The sequence below is a fragment of the Triturus cristatus genome, chromosome 4_2 (genome assembly GCF_964204655.1).
Source record: "Triturus cristatus chromosome 4_2, aTriCri1.1, whole genome shotgun sequence".
Classification (NCBI taxonomy): Eukaryota; Metazoa; Chordata; class Amphibia; order Caudata; family Salamandridae; genus Triturus; species Triturus cristatus.
The window spans coordinates 207,224,816-207,239,800 of NC_140586.1; the positions used below are offsets into that span (position 1 = coordinate 207,224,816).

The 14,985-nt window shown below is 47.7% G+C and overlaps 2 protein-coding genes across 3 annotated transcripts in view; one reads left to right on the forward strand and one right to left on the reverse strand.

The window, feature by feature from the left end:
* The window catches only part of TEF (TEF transcription factor, PAR bZIP family member), a 127,802-nt gene extending 118,041 nt beyond the window's left edge, over nt 1–9,761 (forward strand). For both annotated transcript variants that reach the window (XM_085601205.1, XM_085601204.1), the window contains exon 5: nt 6,339–9,761. In XM_085601205.1, coding sequence (XP_085457331.1) covers nt 6,339–6,360 — 22 coding nt within the window. In that variant the 3' untranslated portion in view covers nt 6,361–9,761. The remainder of the gene's footprint in view (nt 1–6,338) is intronic.
* On the reverse strand, nt 2,529–4,751 carry LOC146833399 (uncharacterized; the record flags this gene model as incomplete). The annotated part of the gene is made up of 2 exons (XM_085600206.1): nt 2,529–2,888; nt 4,452–4,751. Coding segments are annotated over 2 exons (660 nt in total), but the record flags the coding sequence as incomplete, so codon positions are not given.
* Nucleotides 9,762–14,985: the final 5,224 nt, after the last annotated feature.

Consider the following 14,985-nt stretch of genomic DNA (forward strand, 5'->3'; position numbering starts at 1 on the left):
AAAGAATGATTCATGAAACGTTAAAAAAATGCATTGTTTTACACCGCTATTTATAGTATCAAAATCTACCAAATGGACTAAAAATCTTAAAAAACCAGTGTACTGGAACATCCTAAACAGCAGTACGTCTTGCATCTTTGCAGCCTGCAGGTGAATATGTTTCGGTGGTGACCGACAGGAGAGCTTGACGTCTTAGTCTGCGTCCCTTCCAAAGAAAGGAATTGGGAGAAAGGACTGAAAGTGCTAGATTCCAAACAAGATCCATTATATGAGAAGCTAGAGTATACTGGAAGCAGCTTCCACATGTGACGGTGAGAAGGTGAAACCTTACCTACAGAGGGCCAAGGTAGACTAAGATTGGTAGTTGCACCTTACCTGCAGAAACTATTCATGGCGGGTTGCAGTGTTTGTAATAAGTAGAACTGCACAGACACTGCTCAACCCAGCCAGCTCTTTGACACCCACTGTATACCCATTGTTTTTTATACAGTAGTAGCGGCTGTCTTCAGCAGCCACAAGTTTGAATGGTCCCCCTGTGTTTAATAGGATCACCGAAATACTTTAGAGATCACATACCCGTCATTTGATTTCTCCCATTCTGTGCAAGCCTTTACGGCATCGTGATGCTGAACATCGTACCCTATGGAGCCATCTTTCTGCTTTTTAGAAACTGCAGCAAATTTACCCTGAGACTTAACTGAAGTAGGGTCTTAACCGAAGATCCTGACATTGGAGAACTGGTAGCAATTGCGGAATCAGTTCCTTACAGGGCTTGCACACTTGGAACAAACTAATCTATCAAAAAGGTGCGGAAATTAAGTGTTGAGGCATGGGGTTTCACCTACAAATGTCTGTTTGGGCCCCCAAAAATTGATCTGACCATCTACCTGAATTATTAGGTAGTGATAATTTAGGCCATAGATAAATGTTCATGAGTCCTCCTTGCCATTGTTGCCAATATGGCAGTGAGTCCTTCTTGCCATTGTTGCCAATATGGAAGGTTTTCTAAAAACGATTAAGCACCATGTGACTTGTAGAAATAATAACTCGTATTGAAAGAAGGAAGCCATCTTTCAAGTAGTAATAAAAAGGAAGTCCTCTTCGAAGTATTAAATAGGAGAAAGCCATCTTGCTTGGTTTGGCTAGAAGGAAGCCATTTTGCAAGTTGTAGGTGGTAAGATGTCCGAGTGGGCTTCAGCCAGAAGGAACTGCCTTGCAAGAGACTTCTTTCAAAATGGTGCTTTCCAGTCGTTAGCAAGAAAGAAGCCACGTTTAGAAGGAAACTACATTGAAAGTTCTAGTGAGGTAGATGTCATCTTAGACTAAAAAGTAAGGTGAATACTGTCTTACAGGTTCTAGCTTCAAGCACGTGTGTAGTCTATTAACATATCATAACATAATTGAGATTCTGGCTGGGATCTGTAATTTACCGTGCTACAAAACTGCATAAACTGCTTTAGCAAGTGAGGTATGTGTGTGTAACAAATGTCACAGTGATGGTTTTGCCTGTAGTATTAGAAATATAAAGATTCACTCTAAAGAGGGTAGGAATATACATTTTTTTTTAAATTTAAGAATACCCTTCTAGAGCCTCCCTTTAAAAAAAGCTTGCCCTCGGGTGTCAATAACGAGGTTATATGTTTCTGAAAGCTGTGGTTTATGCATCTAAAACCCCATTCCTTGGAACTCCACTCTGAAATGTTGGGTTGGGGCATGTTAATCTAAAATGAATGCAACCGGAAATAGATTTTTGGTAAGAAAGCTCTCTAGACACCCTCAGGGCATTCCAAACCAACATTGAAGCTACTTCATCGAGGGCAGAGTGCAGCATTAATTCCTGGTTGCCAAATTAACAGCAGCCATTAAAGGCACTTTCAGCTATGCAAGTATTTAAAGAGCAGGAAGCCGTGACAGACTGCAGTCGGTTATCTAGAAATGAGCCCTAGTAGAGGAACGTTCTGTCCAAAACTTCCAAACACATCATTTAATTATAGGCTGTATCAGCCTGCTGGCGTACCCTAAATGTTGAGAACTAAAGCACTGAACATGCCGGTGGAAAAATAGCTCTGAGGGTCAGACAGCCCCACAACTGAATATGGCTAAAGTAGACCAAATGTGAAAATGCTTCGGTCACAAGCGAAACCACTCTTGGGGGATGCACAGTCGGTCAAAAAGACTATCCGTGCATGTGTGTGGTTACAAGTGCTTGAATTACAGCATCTTGTAGTGGTCATAGGGTCGCAGCCTCTTACCTTTCACTGAAATTACCGCTTGCTGTTTTGAGAAATCTAAAATGGCAAAACCAGGGACTGCGATGTAGACCCTCGTATCTGAGATCTGCTAGACCTTGAGCACAAGCCAAGCCGATCTCTTCGGTCTTTTTAAGGGGCACTTCAAGTACATAACAGAGAGAACCGCAAAGATAATCGAAGGGGGCTGCCTGCAGATCTTCCCTTTGAAGACTTTGGAAACACCTGTATCTCCCGTAGAGCGGAAACAGACACTTGGGAAAGCTCCTTTTTCTCTCTTTACCTACTGACTTGCTCTCCTCTCTCTCGCATTCTCTCTATCTTTCTCCTCTTTTGCTTTCTCTCTCGATTTTTCTCTCCTCTCTCGCTTTCTCTCTCCCTTTCTCTCTCCTCTCTTGCTTTTTCTGTCTCCTCTCTTGCTTTTTCTGTCTCCTCTCTTGCTTTTTCTGTCTCCTCTCTCGCTTTTTCTGTCTCCTCTCTCGCTTTTTCTGTCTCCTCTCTTGCTTTTTCTGTCTCCTCTCTTGCTTTTTCTGTCTCCTCTCTCGCTTTTTCTGTCTCCTCTCTCGCTTTTTCTGTCTCCTCTCTCGCTTTTTCTGTCTCCTCTCTCGCTTTTTCTGTCTCCTCTCTTGCTTTTTCTTCCTCCTCGTTTTCTCTCCCTCCCCTCTCTCGTTTTCTTTCTCTCCCTCCCCTCTCTCGTTTTCTTTCTCTCCCTCCCCTCTCTCGTTTTCTTTCTCTCCCTTCCCTCTCTCGTTTTCTCTCCCTCCCCTCTCTCGTTTTCTCTCCCTCCCCTCTCTCGTTTTCTCTCCCTCCCCTCTCTCGTTTTCTCTCCCTCCCCTCTCTCGTTTTCTCTCCCTCCCTCCCCTCTTGCTTTCTCTCTCCCCTCTTGCTTTCTCTCTCCCCTCTCGCTTTCTCTCTCCCCTCTCGCTTTCTCTCTCCCCTCTCGCTTTCTCACTCCCCTCTCGCTTTCTCTCTCCCCTCTCGCTTTCTCTCTCCCCTCTCGCTTTCTCACTCCCCTCTCGCTTTCTCACTCCCCTCTCGCTTTCTCACTCCCCTCTCGCTTTCTCACTCCCCTCTCGCTTTCTCACTCCCCTCTCGCTTTCTCTCTCCCCTCTCGCTTTCTCACTCCCCTCTCGCTTTCTCACTCCCCTCTCGCTTTCTCACTCCCCTCTCGCTTTCTCTCTCCCCTCTCGCTTTCTCTCTCCCCTCTCGCTTTCTCTCTCCCCTCTCGCTTTCTCTCTCCCCTCTCGCTTTCTCTCTCCCCTCTCGCTTTCTCTCTCCCTCTCTCGCTTTTTCTCTTCCTCTCTGTCGCTTTTTCTCTTCCTCTCTGTCGCTTTTTCTCTTCCTCTCTGTCGCTTTTTCTCTTCCTCTCTGTCGCTTTTTCTCTTCCTCTCTGTCGCTTTTTCTCTTCCTCTCACTTTCTCTCTCCTCTCACTTTCTCTCCTCTCTCGCTTTCTCTCCTCTCACTTTCTCTTCCTTCTCTCACTTTCTCTCCTCTCGCTTTCTCTTCCTTCTCTCGCTTTCTCTTCTCTCGCTTTCTCTCCTCTCGCTTTCACTCTCCTCTCTCGCTTTCACTCTCCTCTCTCGCTTTCACTCTCCTCTCTCGCTTTCACTCTCCTCTCTCGCTTTCACTCTCCTCTCTCGCTTTCACTCTCCTCTCTCGCTTTCACTCTCCTCTCTCGCTTTCACTCTCCTCTCTCGCTTTCACTCTCCTCTCTCGCTTTCACTCTCCTCTCTCGCTTTCACTCTCCTCTCTCGCTTTCACTCTCCTCTCTCGCTTTCACTCTCCTCTCTCGCTTTCACTCTCCTCTCTCGCTTTCACTCTCCTCTCTCGCTTTCACTCTCCTCTCTCGCTTTCACTCTCCTCTCTCGCTTTCACTCTCCTCTCTCGCTTTCACTCTCCTCTCTCGCTTTCACTCTCCTCTCTCGCTTTCACTCTCCTCTCTCGCTTTCACTCTCCTCTCTCGCTTTCACTCTCCTCTCTCGCTTTCTCACTCTCCTCTCTCGCTTTCACACTCTCCTCTCTCGCTTTCACACTCTCCTCTCTCGCTTTCACTCTCTCCTCTCTCGCTTTCACTCTCTCCTCTCTCGCTTTCACTCTCTCCTCTCTCGCTTTCACTCTCTCCTCTCTCGCTTTCTCTCTCTCCCCTCTCTCGCTTTCTCTCTCTCCTCTCTCTCCCCTCTCGCTTTCTCTCTCCCCTCTCGCTTTCTCTCTCTCCCCTCTCGCTTTCTCTCTCTCTCTCTCTCTCTCTCTCTCTCTCTCGCTTTCTCTCTCTCTCTCTCTCGCTTTCTCTCTTCCCTCTCTCGCTTTCTCTCTTCCCTCTCTCGCTTTCTCTCTTCCCTCTCTCGCTTTCTCTCTTCCCTCTCTCGCTTTCTCTCTTCCCTCTCTCGCTTTCTCTCTTCCCTCTCTCGCTTTCTCTCTTCCCTCTCTCGCTTTCTCTCTTCCCTCTCTCGCTTTCTCTCTTCCCTCTCTCGCTTTCTCTCTCCCTCTCTCGCTTTCTCTCTCCTTCTCTCTCCTTCTCTCACTTTTTCTGTCGCCTCTCTTGAATTTTCTTCCTCCTCTCTCGCTTTCTCTCTCTCTCCCCCTCTCTCGCTTTCTCTCTCTCTCCCCTCTCTCGCTTTCTCTCTCTCTCCCCTCTCTCGCTTTCTCTCTCTCTCCCCTCTCTCGCTTTCTCTCTCTCTCCCCTCTCTCGCTTTCTCTCTCTCTCCCCTCTCTCGCTTTCTCTCCCTCCCCTCTCTCGCTTTCTCTCCCTCCCCTCTCTCGTTTTCTCTCCCTCCCCTCTCTCGTTTTCTCTCCCTCCCCTCTCTCGTTTTCTCTCCCTCCCCTCTCTCGTTTTCTCTCCCTCCCCTCTCTCGTTTTCCTCCCCTCTCTCGTTTTCCTCTCTCTCCCCTCTCTCGCTTTCTCTCTCTCTCTCCCCTCTCTCGCTTTCTCTCTCTCTCTCCCCTCTCTCGCTTTCTCTCTCTCTCTCTCCCCCCTCTCTCGCTTTCTCTCTTTCTCTCCCCTCTCTCGCTTTCTCTCTCTTTCTCTCTCTCTCTCTCCCCTCTCTCGCTTTCTCTCTCCTCTCGTTTTCTCTCCTCTCACCTTTTCTGTCTCCTTCCTTGAATTTTCTTCTCCTCTCGCTTTTTCTCTCTCCTCTCTCTCCTCTCTCTCGCTTTCTCTCCCTCTCCCTCCAAAACTGTCTGAGCTGTCCTTACTTTTGGTGCAATATCTGCACTGTTTTCACAGTGTGGTGGTAGTGCAGAGCAGGTGTGTTCAGAGCAGTGGGTAAGGAGACTGCTAAACCTATTGTATACATGGAAGAGAACTGCTGAGCTTTCTTACGATCTTTGTATCTTCCAGGATGGACGTCTAAAAAGGGTAAGAGTTTTCTAGCACTACAGATTTTGTGGCATATTTTTACTTACAGGGTAGTATGTGAGAAGACATGCCCCTTACCCCACAATCGAGCATTTATTCCAAAATGTTCTGTGACTAGAGTTGGAATAATTTTTGAGATACTTATCTGAGTTGTCTGAGTTCCAGAAAAGTCAAATGCGCACCGGCTCAATGACACTCTAGAAAAAAAAATGGCAGTTAGAGAAATGTGCAAAAAAACCTATGCGGGTATCGGGAAGCAAACATCCATAAACTCTTTGTACAGCTATGGAAATGTTCAGAATCCTTCAATGGTAGGGCTAGAGACAAATTGGAGTGAGTACTAACGTGCCTGGACAGAATCCATGATTATTTCAAATAGTATTTCACATATCTGATTTGTGCTTGAGAGTAGGAGGTTGTATAGAAGAATGTTGACTTTTTAGAAAATCCTAATTTGATGGACTTAATCTGGCTGCTCTTTTCATTTGCCTGAATCTGCTGATTGTCTTGATATCACCTTTGAATGATTGGCCTCATCAGCAAGGGCGGTGCAGGACCCAGGGGTTATTTATGTCTTTTTAAAGAGCTCTTCCACCATCCGTTTTGCTTCTGTACCGCAGGTTGATAAAACCTAGCCGCTTGGACTTTTCAAGGGCAGCGTGCAAGGGTGGGAACTGTGTTTTCTCTGTCACCCACAGCTCGTAGACTTACACTGTTTTTGCTTTTATCCAAAGTGAGATGTCTGATTCCGAGTGACTGGTCTCCCTCCACCTGTAAGACTTTACCATCTTATACAAATGGCAAAACGATTTTGATAATGTGAGACCTGCCTTCCAGCCCTCCCACCCAGACCATCCTTCCATCGTTTCCAGTGAAGACCGTAAGATGCTTGCAGCAGAGCGGTTTCCGGACCCTTGCAGTGAGGGGGTTGCTGCGGATGTGGTGGGGGCAAAGGGTCTACCATCAAGTGTGAAGCTGGGCACCGCGTCGGAGAATCAATGGACTCCATCACGAAATGTTTCCATTAAGTGAAAAGTTTTTAACTATAATCCTCGAATTTGTGAAAAAAATGTAATTTTTTTTCAGTATTCTTTTGTTACTCTAAGAAAGGTAAAACATGTTAATATTTTTCATTTTACTATTGGTGGCAGGGAATTAGTTTCCGTGACAGAATAAGTTAGTGTTTGTGTGCTCTTTGTCAGCTGGAGCGTAATTGGGCATTGAAAACATTTCTCTTTGAAAATAAAGTATGCAGATATTGTACCGTGCTTGTGCAAGAGGTGGGTGAAAAGTGAGACAGGCCCCTTCAGAAAGAAGTAACTAATGTTTTCCATAGGTATCACTAATGCACATTGTGTAAGAGAGCCGTGTCAGCATCCATTTTGTTTCTTTGTTGGCAGTCATTTTGTAGTACCACTGATCGCCACTACTTGTCGGTGTTGGCTGTTGTTGACAAGTGGTTGCTTTCCCTTTTGAACAAATCCTTTAAACTCTGATATCATTAGGGTTTTGAGTTGCTGGCTATTATCAGCCTGCCCCCCTTTTCACCTTTCTGGTCTTCCCCATAGATAACAGGAACAGAAAATTACATGGAACCCCCGCCTCTTTTTTTTGTGTGGTTTCTTTCTTTCTTTAATTTTTTTTTTTTTTAAAGAACTGTTGATGGCCTTGCTTACCAGGGTTCTTATCCGTCGCTCCCACACTTCTACCACTGAAGCATAAATGGTGCATGTCCCAATCGGTGCTGTGATTAAAATGAACTATTTCTCCACTCATGTTTGACATGATGGTAAAACGCATTATCGTGGTGAGAATTCACCATAGTCACTTTCAACTTCCTGTTTGCCTATAGGGCTGTGTGGTATTAGGAAATTAAATTCACAATGTCCCTGTGAGCCTGTTCCCGAATCCTCAGCTCCGTAATAGGTTTGTTGAGATTGATGGAAGCTGTGGTATCATGCAGTACAACTTGCAATTTCCAAATAGCGCTGTACAACCATAACCTCTAACCTTTCGTGGCATGTGCAGTGCCACAAGTGTGCAGTTGGACTGGGTGCAATGAAATATTCTTCATTTATAGACCATTCGGATTCTGGTTTTAGAGAGACCATATGTAGTGTAGGGTAAAGCGAACAAAAGCATGTCTGAGGTGCGCCATCAAGTGAGGCTTTCATTGATAACGGATGTACTGAGGTATGTTGTTGACCAAGCTTTGTTACATGGTTGCTTGAAGATTGTGCATCTCATCAGTTAAAGTGCGTGGCTCTGAGCTGTTCTTTACTGGCGTATGCTTATAGCAAGACCCATCTTAAAGGTAAGTCACTGACCCTTCCCAGGGGTGAGCTGGCTTGATAAAATTAGCAAATTTGCTACCAGGTGCCTCTGAAAGGCTTGTAAATCTGTCACTAACATGACACCAAACGTGAAATATCCCTTCTGCCCCTTCAGAGGCATTGCCCTTGCATGCTATTTCACTTATTAGTCAGTCAGACGTCGTGTGTCTTAGATTTTGTCATGTAGCATCCTTTAGACTTCCTAGTGTGAGGAAAACATTGAGTGGAGGCTCCTGGTTCGTGCTCCAGGCAGTCTGGTCGTTAAGTAGTACGGTGATAGTACCTGGAGCATATGACTCAAGGCTTTGTCGCCACACTAGGCCAATCTTTGCACAAAGGTTTGGACACGAGTCAAGATGGCCACCAGCCCTGTGGTCATCTGGCAAAATTGGAGTGGCTTTTGAATAATTTGGTGTAGCCTGTTTTGAAGGCAATGCTATAACTTTGTGCTCCAGCATGTAGACTTCGCTTCGGGTCTGATACATCACCCCTCCATATCACTTGCCCATTACATTACAGGCCGCAAGAGAAAAGCTTATAACCAAGGGGTTACAAATGTCTTGCACCTCATTAACTGAGATGAGTTAAGCCAAGGGCTTGCTTTGAGGATTGTGCAGATAATTATGCTGGGCAGAGCAGAACAGCTTTCATAATCTTTCGTTACACCCCTCCTACCAGAAGGGGGGAGGTTATGCTTGCACATATATGTATTGCAGAGAACCACAAGGCTTAGCTGTGTTACTCTGACAGGGCGCCATATTGGGGTGCTGCCTGTGCCAGGGCTGCTCTTGGCAAGATCATACTGTGTGTTTGGCCTTTGAGCATGAGTGTTCTTCATCCACAGATTGCCAGTCAAGGCATATCTTTGTCTGTTTGTGTGCTTTTCTTTCACGGTTTGTTTAGCTCACACTGCATCGCGTTGTTCTTTGCTGCTTTAAAAATAAGAGACCACAAACATTCGCCCAAACAGTTGTCCGACAATGTAGTATCTCTGAACGATGAAAGGACAAGTTGACTGTTGAGTTTGCTCAGGGTAGGTTGTCTCTAGAAAAATATTTTGGGGCGAAAAAGATGGCCTTCGCTTGGGAGAGTAGCAGAACACATCTTCAGTTTCTTAAAGATGAATGTAATGCAAAAGATTCAAGTCATTAAAAGTTGCAGTTCATTGCTGCTTGAAAACGAACCAACTTCCCTCCACTTTTGCGGAATTGCCAACTCGTCCTTTTTAGTTGACAAAGTGGGTGCACAATCCTGTCTCCAAAAAAGCCCCACCTAATCTAGACATCAGTTTTATTTCTTAAATCATTTGGATTTCCAGTTGACCCCATAATACCTTTGCTTTGTAACAGACATATGCAAATGACAACTTGCTCAGGATTTCTCCTAAGATTGTGTGTGGTGGTGATGTGGAAAGGGATATTCCTGGCCCACTGCTGTCTGTAGAAGGCCTCGCCAGGTCTCTTCATGCTGTCTCAGTTGGTAAGATAGCCTAGGCCCTGTACCAGCAATCTGCCTTCAGTTTATAGGTTCATCTATGTACAGAGAGTATCTCAGTGAGGCCGAAAAGGAGTTTCATCTATGTGAAGTCTACAAAACGAGTAATAGTTACTTTTCTGTTGTAGTACTTGCATCTCAGGCTATGTGAAGCATTGTTGATGAGGCGAGGGAATGTTGTGTTGTGCCCCCGCCCCCTAACGTGCTTGCCACAGACCCCGGAGAGGCGCTGCTTAACTAGAGAGCAGTTGCTTTACTTTCACGGTCACAGCGAGGGCCTCTGTAGATGCTGTAAAAATAATAAAATGTTGTTCCTGTTTTTCATACACACAGGTTTGCTTGGTGTGGTTTATTTCCTCAGTACTGGTTGTTCAGACAGATCGGGGTCCGCTGCATCTGTGTATGTCAGAGCCTTTGTGATGTCTGGTTTTACACTGCTGCTCCCCTGAACAGTTGGCATTCAAAGTTCCCCAACCTCCTCCCCCTCACCCCCGCACAAAAACGAATCCCATGCTGTCACCGTAACTGTCTTGATGTTAGCATTACCATTCTCAAATCTGCCCCCCTCTTTACCACCTCTGCTGAGACCTGTGCATCTCTACTGCTTACCCCAGTATTGGAACTTTCATAGATTCTCATGCTTTGTATCATTCCCCGTCGTCGGAATGGGAGCCTCGGTAAATAAAAACATATATATATATATATATATATATATATCATAACCATAGAAACAAAAGAGAAAATAGGCCTAGGCCTCATCTCATTTTGTAGTATATCACCCTCTTTGTGTAAAAGAGTCCAAACTTTTGCCAGGACCAATCAGCACAGCCTCACCCCTTGGAACCTTCCTGAGAGAGCTCCGAGCCTCAGATTTTTCTACCGCACGTTGTGCTAGGGAGTCTCCACTGAGCTCTGCTCAGTTTCTCAGAACTTTTACTATTAGACATCTTCATTTGCCATCTTTAGAGACAATATGTCAGAAAAGGAGAAGAAAGCCTTATTCAGACCCTGTGCTTCTTGTGGGAAGAAGAGACTTTTCGTGGAAGATAAGCATGACAATTGTATTTACTGCTTATACCCAGAACACAAGGCCACAGACTGCAAGATTTGTCGGACCTTCTCTACCAAGACCTTGAGGGACAGAGAAGGTCGGTTGCTGACATGGCTGCAAAAGCTGAAGACCAGGACAGAGGTTCTCTCTTCGGATGAGGAGGATTCAATTTCTGGCACCTCCTCCAGGAGATCTAGGAAGAGGGGTAGGTCATCTACCTCCATCTCTGCGGAACCTCCTTGTAGGAGAGTAGGGTCTGCAATCCTATGATCACCCAGATTTTTTGCTTTTGCTTCATTGGTTTACCACTTTCTCCGGCTGTGGGCCTGCCAATCAGGCCCACAGCCTAGCTGTTCTCTCTCGAAATTAACACACCTGTACGTTAGGTGCATCCACTAATTGGAACTGGGCCGCCTTGTCAGTCCCTGTCTCAGCATACCACAGGTATCCAGGGCATCGGTGTACCCAGGGCCTACCAGGGGCTGAAGCATGTATTATGCCACCCCTGGAATGGCCGCCCAAATCTGACACAACTGGCTGCACGACAGCTGGGGCCACGTGGTGTAATCACCCGTTGCTGTAGGTGTAGTATTCCTACACCTAAACCCTAAAATGGACACATGGATTCCTATCAGTCACTCCTATAGCAGGCCTTATCAATCCTGAAGGCAGAGTGCAGGGGACCATGTGGGACGGTGCTCTGGCGCGAGCTGAGCCCGTCGACGGCTTGCGGAACCAAGTCCTAATAGCCGTTCCATGGTGACGCGGGCCAACTACTTTTAATGCAATTGCTAACTTTGGCCTCACCTCACCTATACATGTCGAGTAAGGTGTCATACGAATGGGAATACGAACCCCTCGCCAGTCCTGGTGACGGGGTTAGCATTCCCCCCCTTTTAGAGGGACACGACATGGAAGTAACCTTGAACCCCGGTTAAAGTTGACTCAAGCCTCAGCATCACAAAATGGATGCTGCCACCAGACACAAGTCTGACCTCCTGCTGCTGGGGGACCTTCCAGCAAGGGGAGCTTGGACAAAGGGTTTCCTGTCGAGGGCGGTGTTAGCACCGTCCCAGACAGGGTTTGTGTATCCCAGGTAGGCAGGGCTGAAAGGAAGGTGATTGCAAGTGGCACCCCGGTGCTCACTGTGCATAGCCCGGCTCAAACCAGTTTCGGGGGCACACCAGCCCCTGAGCTGGCGCGAAGCCGGACAAAGGTTAGGGGTGTAACCACCCCCCTCCTGGCTCCACCCATAGGTAGAACCTAGTCACGGGCCAGCCCCTTTTCTTAGAATAAAGGTAGGAGCGAGTCCCCTTCCCAAATTGGATAATCAGATAATCGGATAACTCCGAATCACGAACCACTTTCCACGAAAGGAACTCTTGACTATTTCTGAAGACTCTCCCTTGTGGCTAAGGAGTAGCCACCCTGCACCAGCAGGCACCACCTAAGCGCTTGCGGTTTGCTGTAAGTCTCTCCTACGGATCAAGACTGCCCAGCTCGACGAGACCCGAGTACCCTGCCATCTCTGACCTTTTACCTACCTCATCAGCCCAGCTGAGAGACGTAGGTGTGACGAGACCTGCGGGCCCGGCTATCTTCAGAACCTGCACGACGCTTATCTAGCACGCCCACCGAGGGACCCTCGAGTGAGTGCACCTAGGGTTTGAGAAGCCCTAAACCCTGAGCAGCTCCAGCATCGAAGTCTGCCTCCCCAGCATCCCCGAGATCTGCGTGGGGGCCCTTCCGCTCCTTGTTGTTCACCGCGTTGTTCGACCACTTGCCGACCGGCTTGTGGCCCTCTTCACGACGCACCACGATTGTTTCATCACTAGTCTGGTTGCTCCAGACTGGCTCTTGCTCCCCTTCAACAGAGGAGTACCACGGACCCTCCTGGTCCACTCCCGACGCCATCTTGACTCCCCCGCTTGGGTTGCCACTGCCAAGATCCGCTGCCCCTGCCTGGGCCCAGCATCATCGACAGCAGACACCTTCGTGGGACAGCTCGCCCTCCATCCTGGTCGCCGCCGCGCCTCCTGGCCCGAGGAACAGCCGAGTCCGACGTCGCCCACTCACCTGGTCGAGGTGACTTCAGCCGGTACCCTCCTGGTACCCACACGATCGCTGGCTAGCGGTTGAGAACTGAGTCCCCTCTGCTTTCAGGTTTCCTTCATCACCGATCCAGGCGTGGATCGCTCTGAACATCGTCACTGGTCGCCTGCCAGCAACTGCTTCTTTCAGGCTCCTGAGACTACACGAGGACTCCCGACATCTTGCCGAACTTCACGCAGCCGCAGCCTCCGGGCTAGGTAACTCGAGCATCTCGGTGCTCCATCGCAGGTTCGCTCTACAAGTGTCCAGTTCCTTTTTCGTTTAGTCCCACTGATCGGATCACTCCGGAATCAGTACCTCCAGACTCTACCATTCGCATTTTCACTGTTAGTGTAGATGGTTTCTCGTGCCCCTCGGGCATTTGTGTAAATTGTGCAACTGAAGTATTTTCCTAAGAGTTTTGTAGTGTGCTTAGCTCCCTGACTCATAAGGAGCCAGGGTAGTCTTGTTATAAATAAATATCCTTTTATTTTCATAACAACTTGTGTGGTGTCCTTTCACTTGGTGTTCAAGGGGTATATGTGATGGTAAACAGCTGGCTTAACACGCCCTCTAGAGTTTAGCCTAAAGACTGCTCGTATCCACGCTACTAGGATAGCTGGTCTAAAAGGTTGACTTACAACCAATCATCAATAAGGGTCGTTTGGAATGATACACAGTGATCACTAGAATAGTGAGCACTACATATCAGGCCAACTTCTCACATTGGTGAGCAGCGGTTGGGATTTGAGATTGCTGTTGTTTTACCACACACGTATCCTAAGAATATCGCAGTGAAAGATCACATAAGTACCCAGGTACATATAACTTAACTTAGACTACTCCGAGTTCTACTGAACCGGCTGTTGTAGTGTAACAGGGCTTAGCACACCCTGACTACAACTCTTAGCAAGGGATCAGTAGGTAAACCCATAGTGTAGGTAGGTGCAACACTTACACCTCACTAGAAAAGCATGTCGATCCACGGAGAGTCTTCGCAGACTCCCTTAGTGGTCAGTGACCCTCCACAGGTCGTGTCACGATATGCAACTCTTAGCTTCAAGGAGATGCGACAACTGTGTGCCTCCAGGAAGCTAAACCAGGGTTCTAACCCTACCATCGCAATTCTGATAGGTCTCTTAGAGGCGTACGATGCTAGGAGGTCCTCTAACACAGGTCCCCCCAGTGCAGATGGGAACATGCCGCCCTTAGAGGGAACCCTCGGTGACCCAGACCTCGACCTCCGCACAGAGGACGAGGACGAGTTGTCGGGAGACGAGGCAGACAAAGGTCCAGTGGTAGTCGGCAGGCTTACAAGGACCAACTTAAGCAGGCATGAGAATGGAGCTGGGGGAGCCCCGGGCCCACGCTCAAGCAGGCTTAACCTTGGGAACGGACGAGCTAGGTCTCTCTCCAGAGGCTCTGGCAGATCGGTTCATACACATGTCTCTCAGGCATCTTCTCAGAGAGGAATGACTTCCCCTCAGAGGAGGGAGCATGAAGCGAAGATGCGGGAGGTCAATCTGAGGATCGAGCGGGAAGAACTTGCCCTCGCCAAAGAAAGACTTGCCTTGGCCCGAGAGCAGAAATTAAGTGGGTTAGATCCCGCTGGTGGCAGCATTCTCAATAGAGAGAAAGACAGGGGTATAGACACTAGACACCCGAGTAAAATAGTGCCCCCCTTTAAACAAGGGGACGACATCCACAAGTGGAAAACTGCCTTGGAGAGGGCCTGCACTGTCCAGTGCGTCCCCCCAAGTCAGTGGGCAGCTATACTGTGGCTTTCCTTTGAAGGTAAAGGAAGGGACAAGCTCCTCACTACAAGAGCTGAGGATGCTAACAACTACCAAGTCCTGAAGAACACACTGATTGATGGGTTCGGCTTAACCACGGAACAGTACCGGGTGCTGTTCCGGGACACCCAGAAAATTCAGTCTCAGGATTGGGCTGACTTTGTCGATTGTGCCACTAAGGCTTTGGAAGGCTGGTTGCTGGGTAGCAAGGTTACTGATTACACAGGATTGTACAATCTTATCATGCGAGAACAGATTTTAAATAACTGTCAGAACCAATTGTTGCATCAGCACCTTGTCGACTCGGATCTGACCTCTCCCCAAGAATTGGGAAAGAAGGCGGACAGATGGGTCAGAACAAGGGTCAAGCAGAACCAGAATCAGAACCAGGGTGGTCAGAAGAAAGCAGACCAAAAGGGTAACAAGAACGAACAAAATGACCAGAAGTCTTCGACAGGTCCCCAACAAACCAAAGAGGGTGGGGGTCAGGCTTCACAGAAGAAGAAGACTCAAGAAGGCCAGTCAAAAAGGTGGTGCCAATACTGTAAAAGTAAGACTCACTGGTTTAGTGAGTGCACCAAGAAAGGAGGGCAAACTCCTACCACTGCAGCCCCTAAGG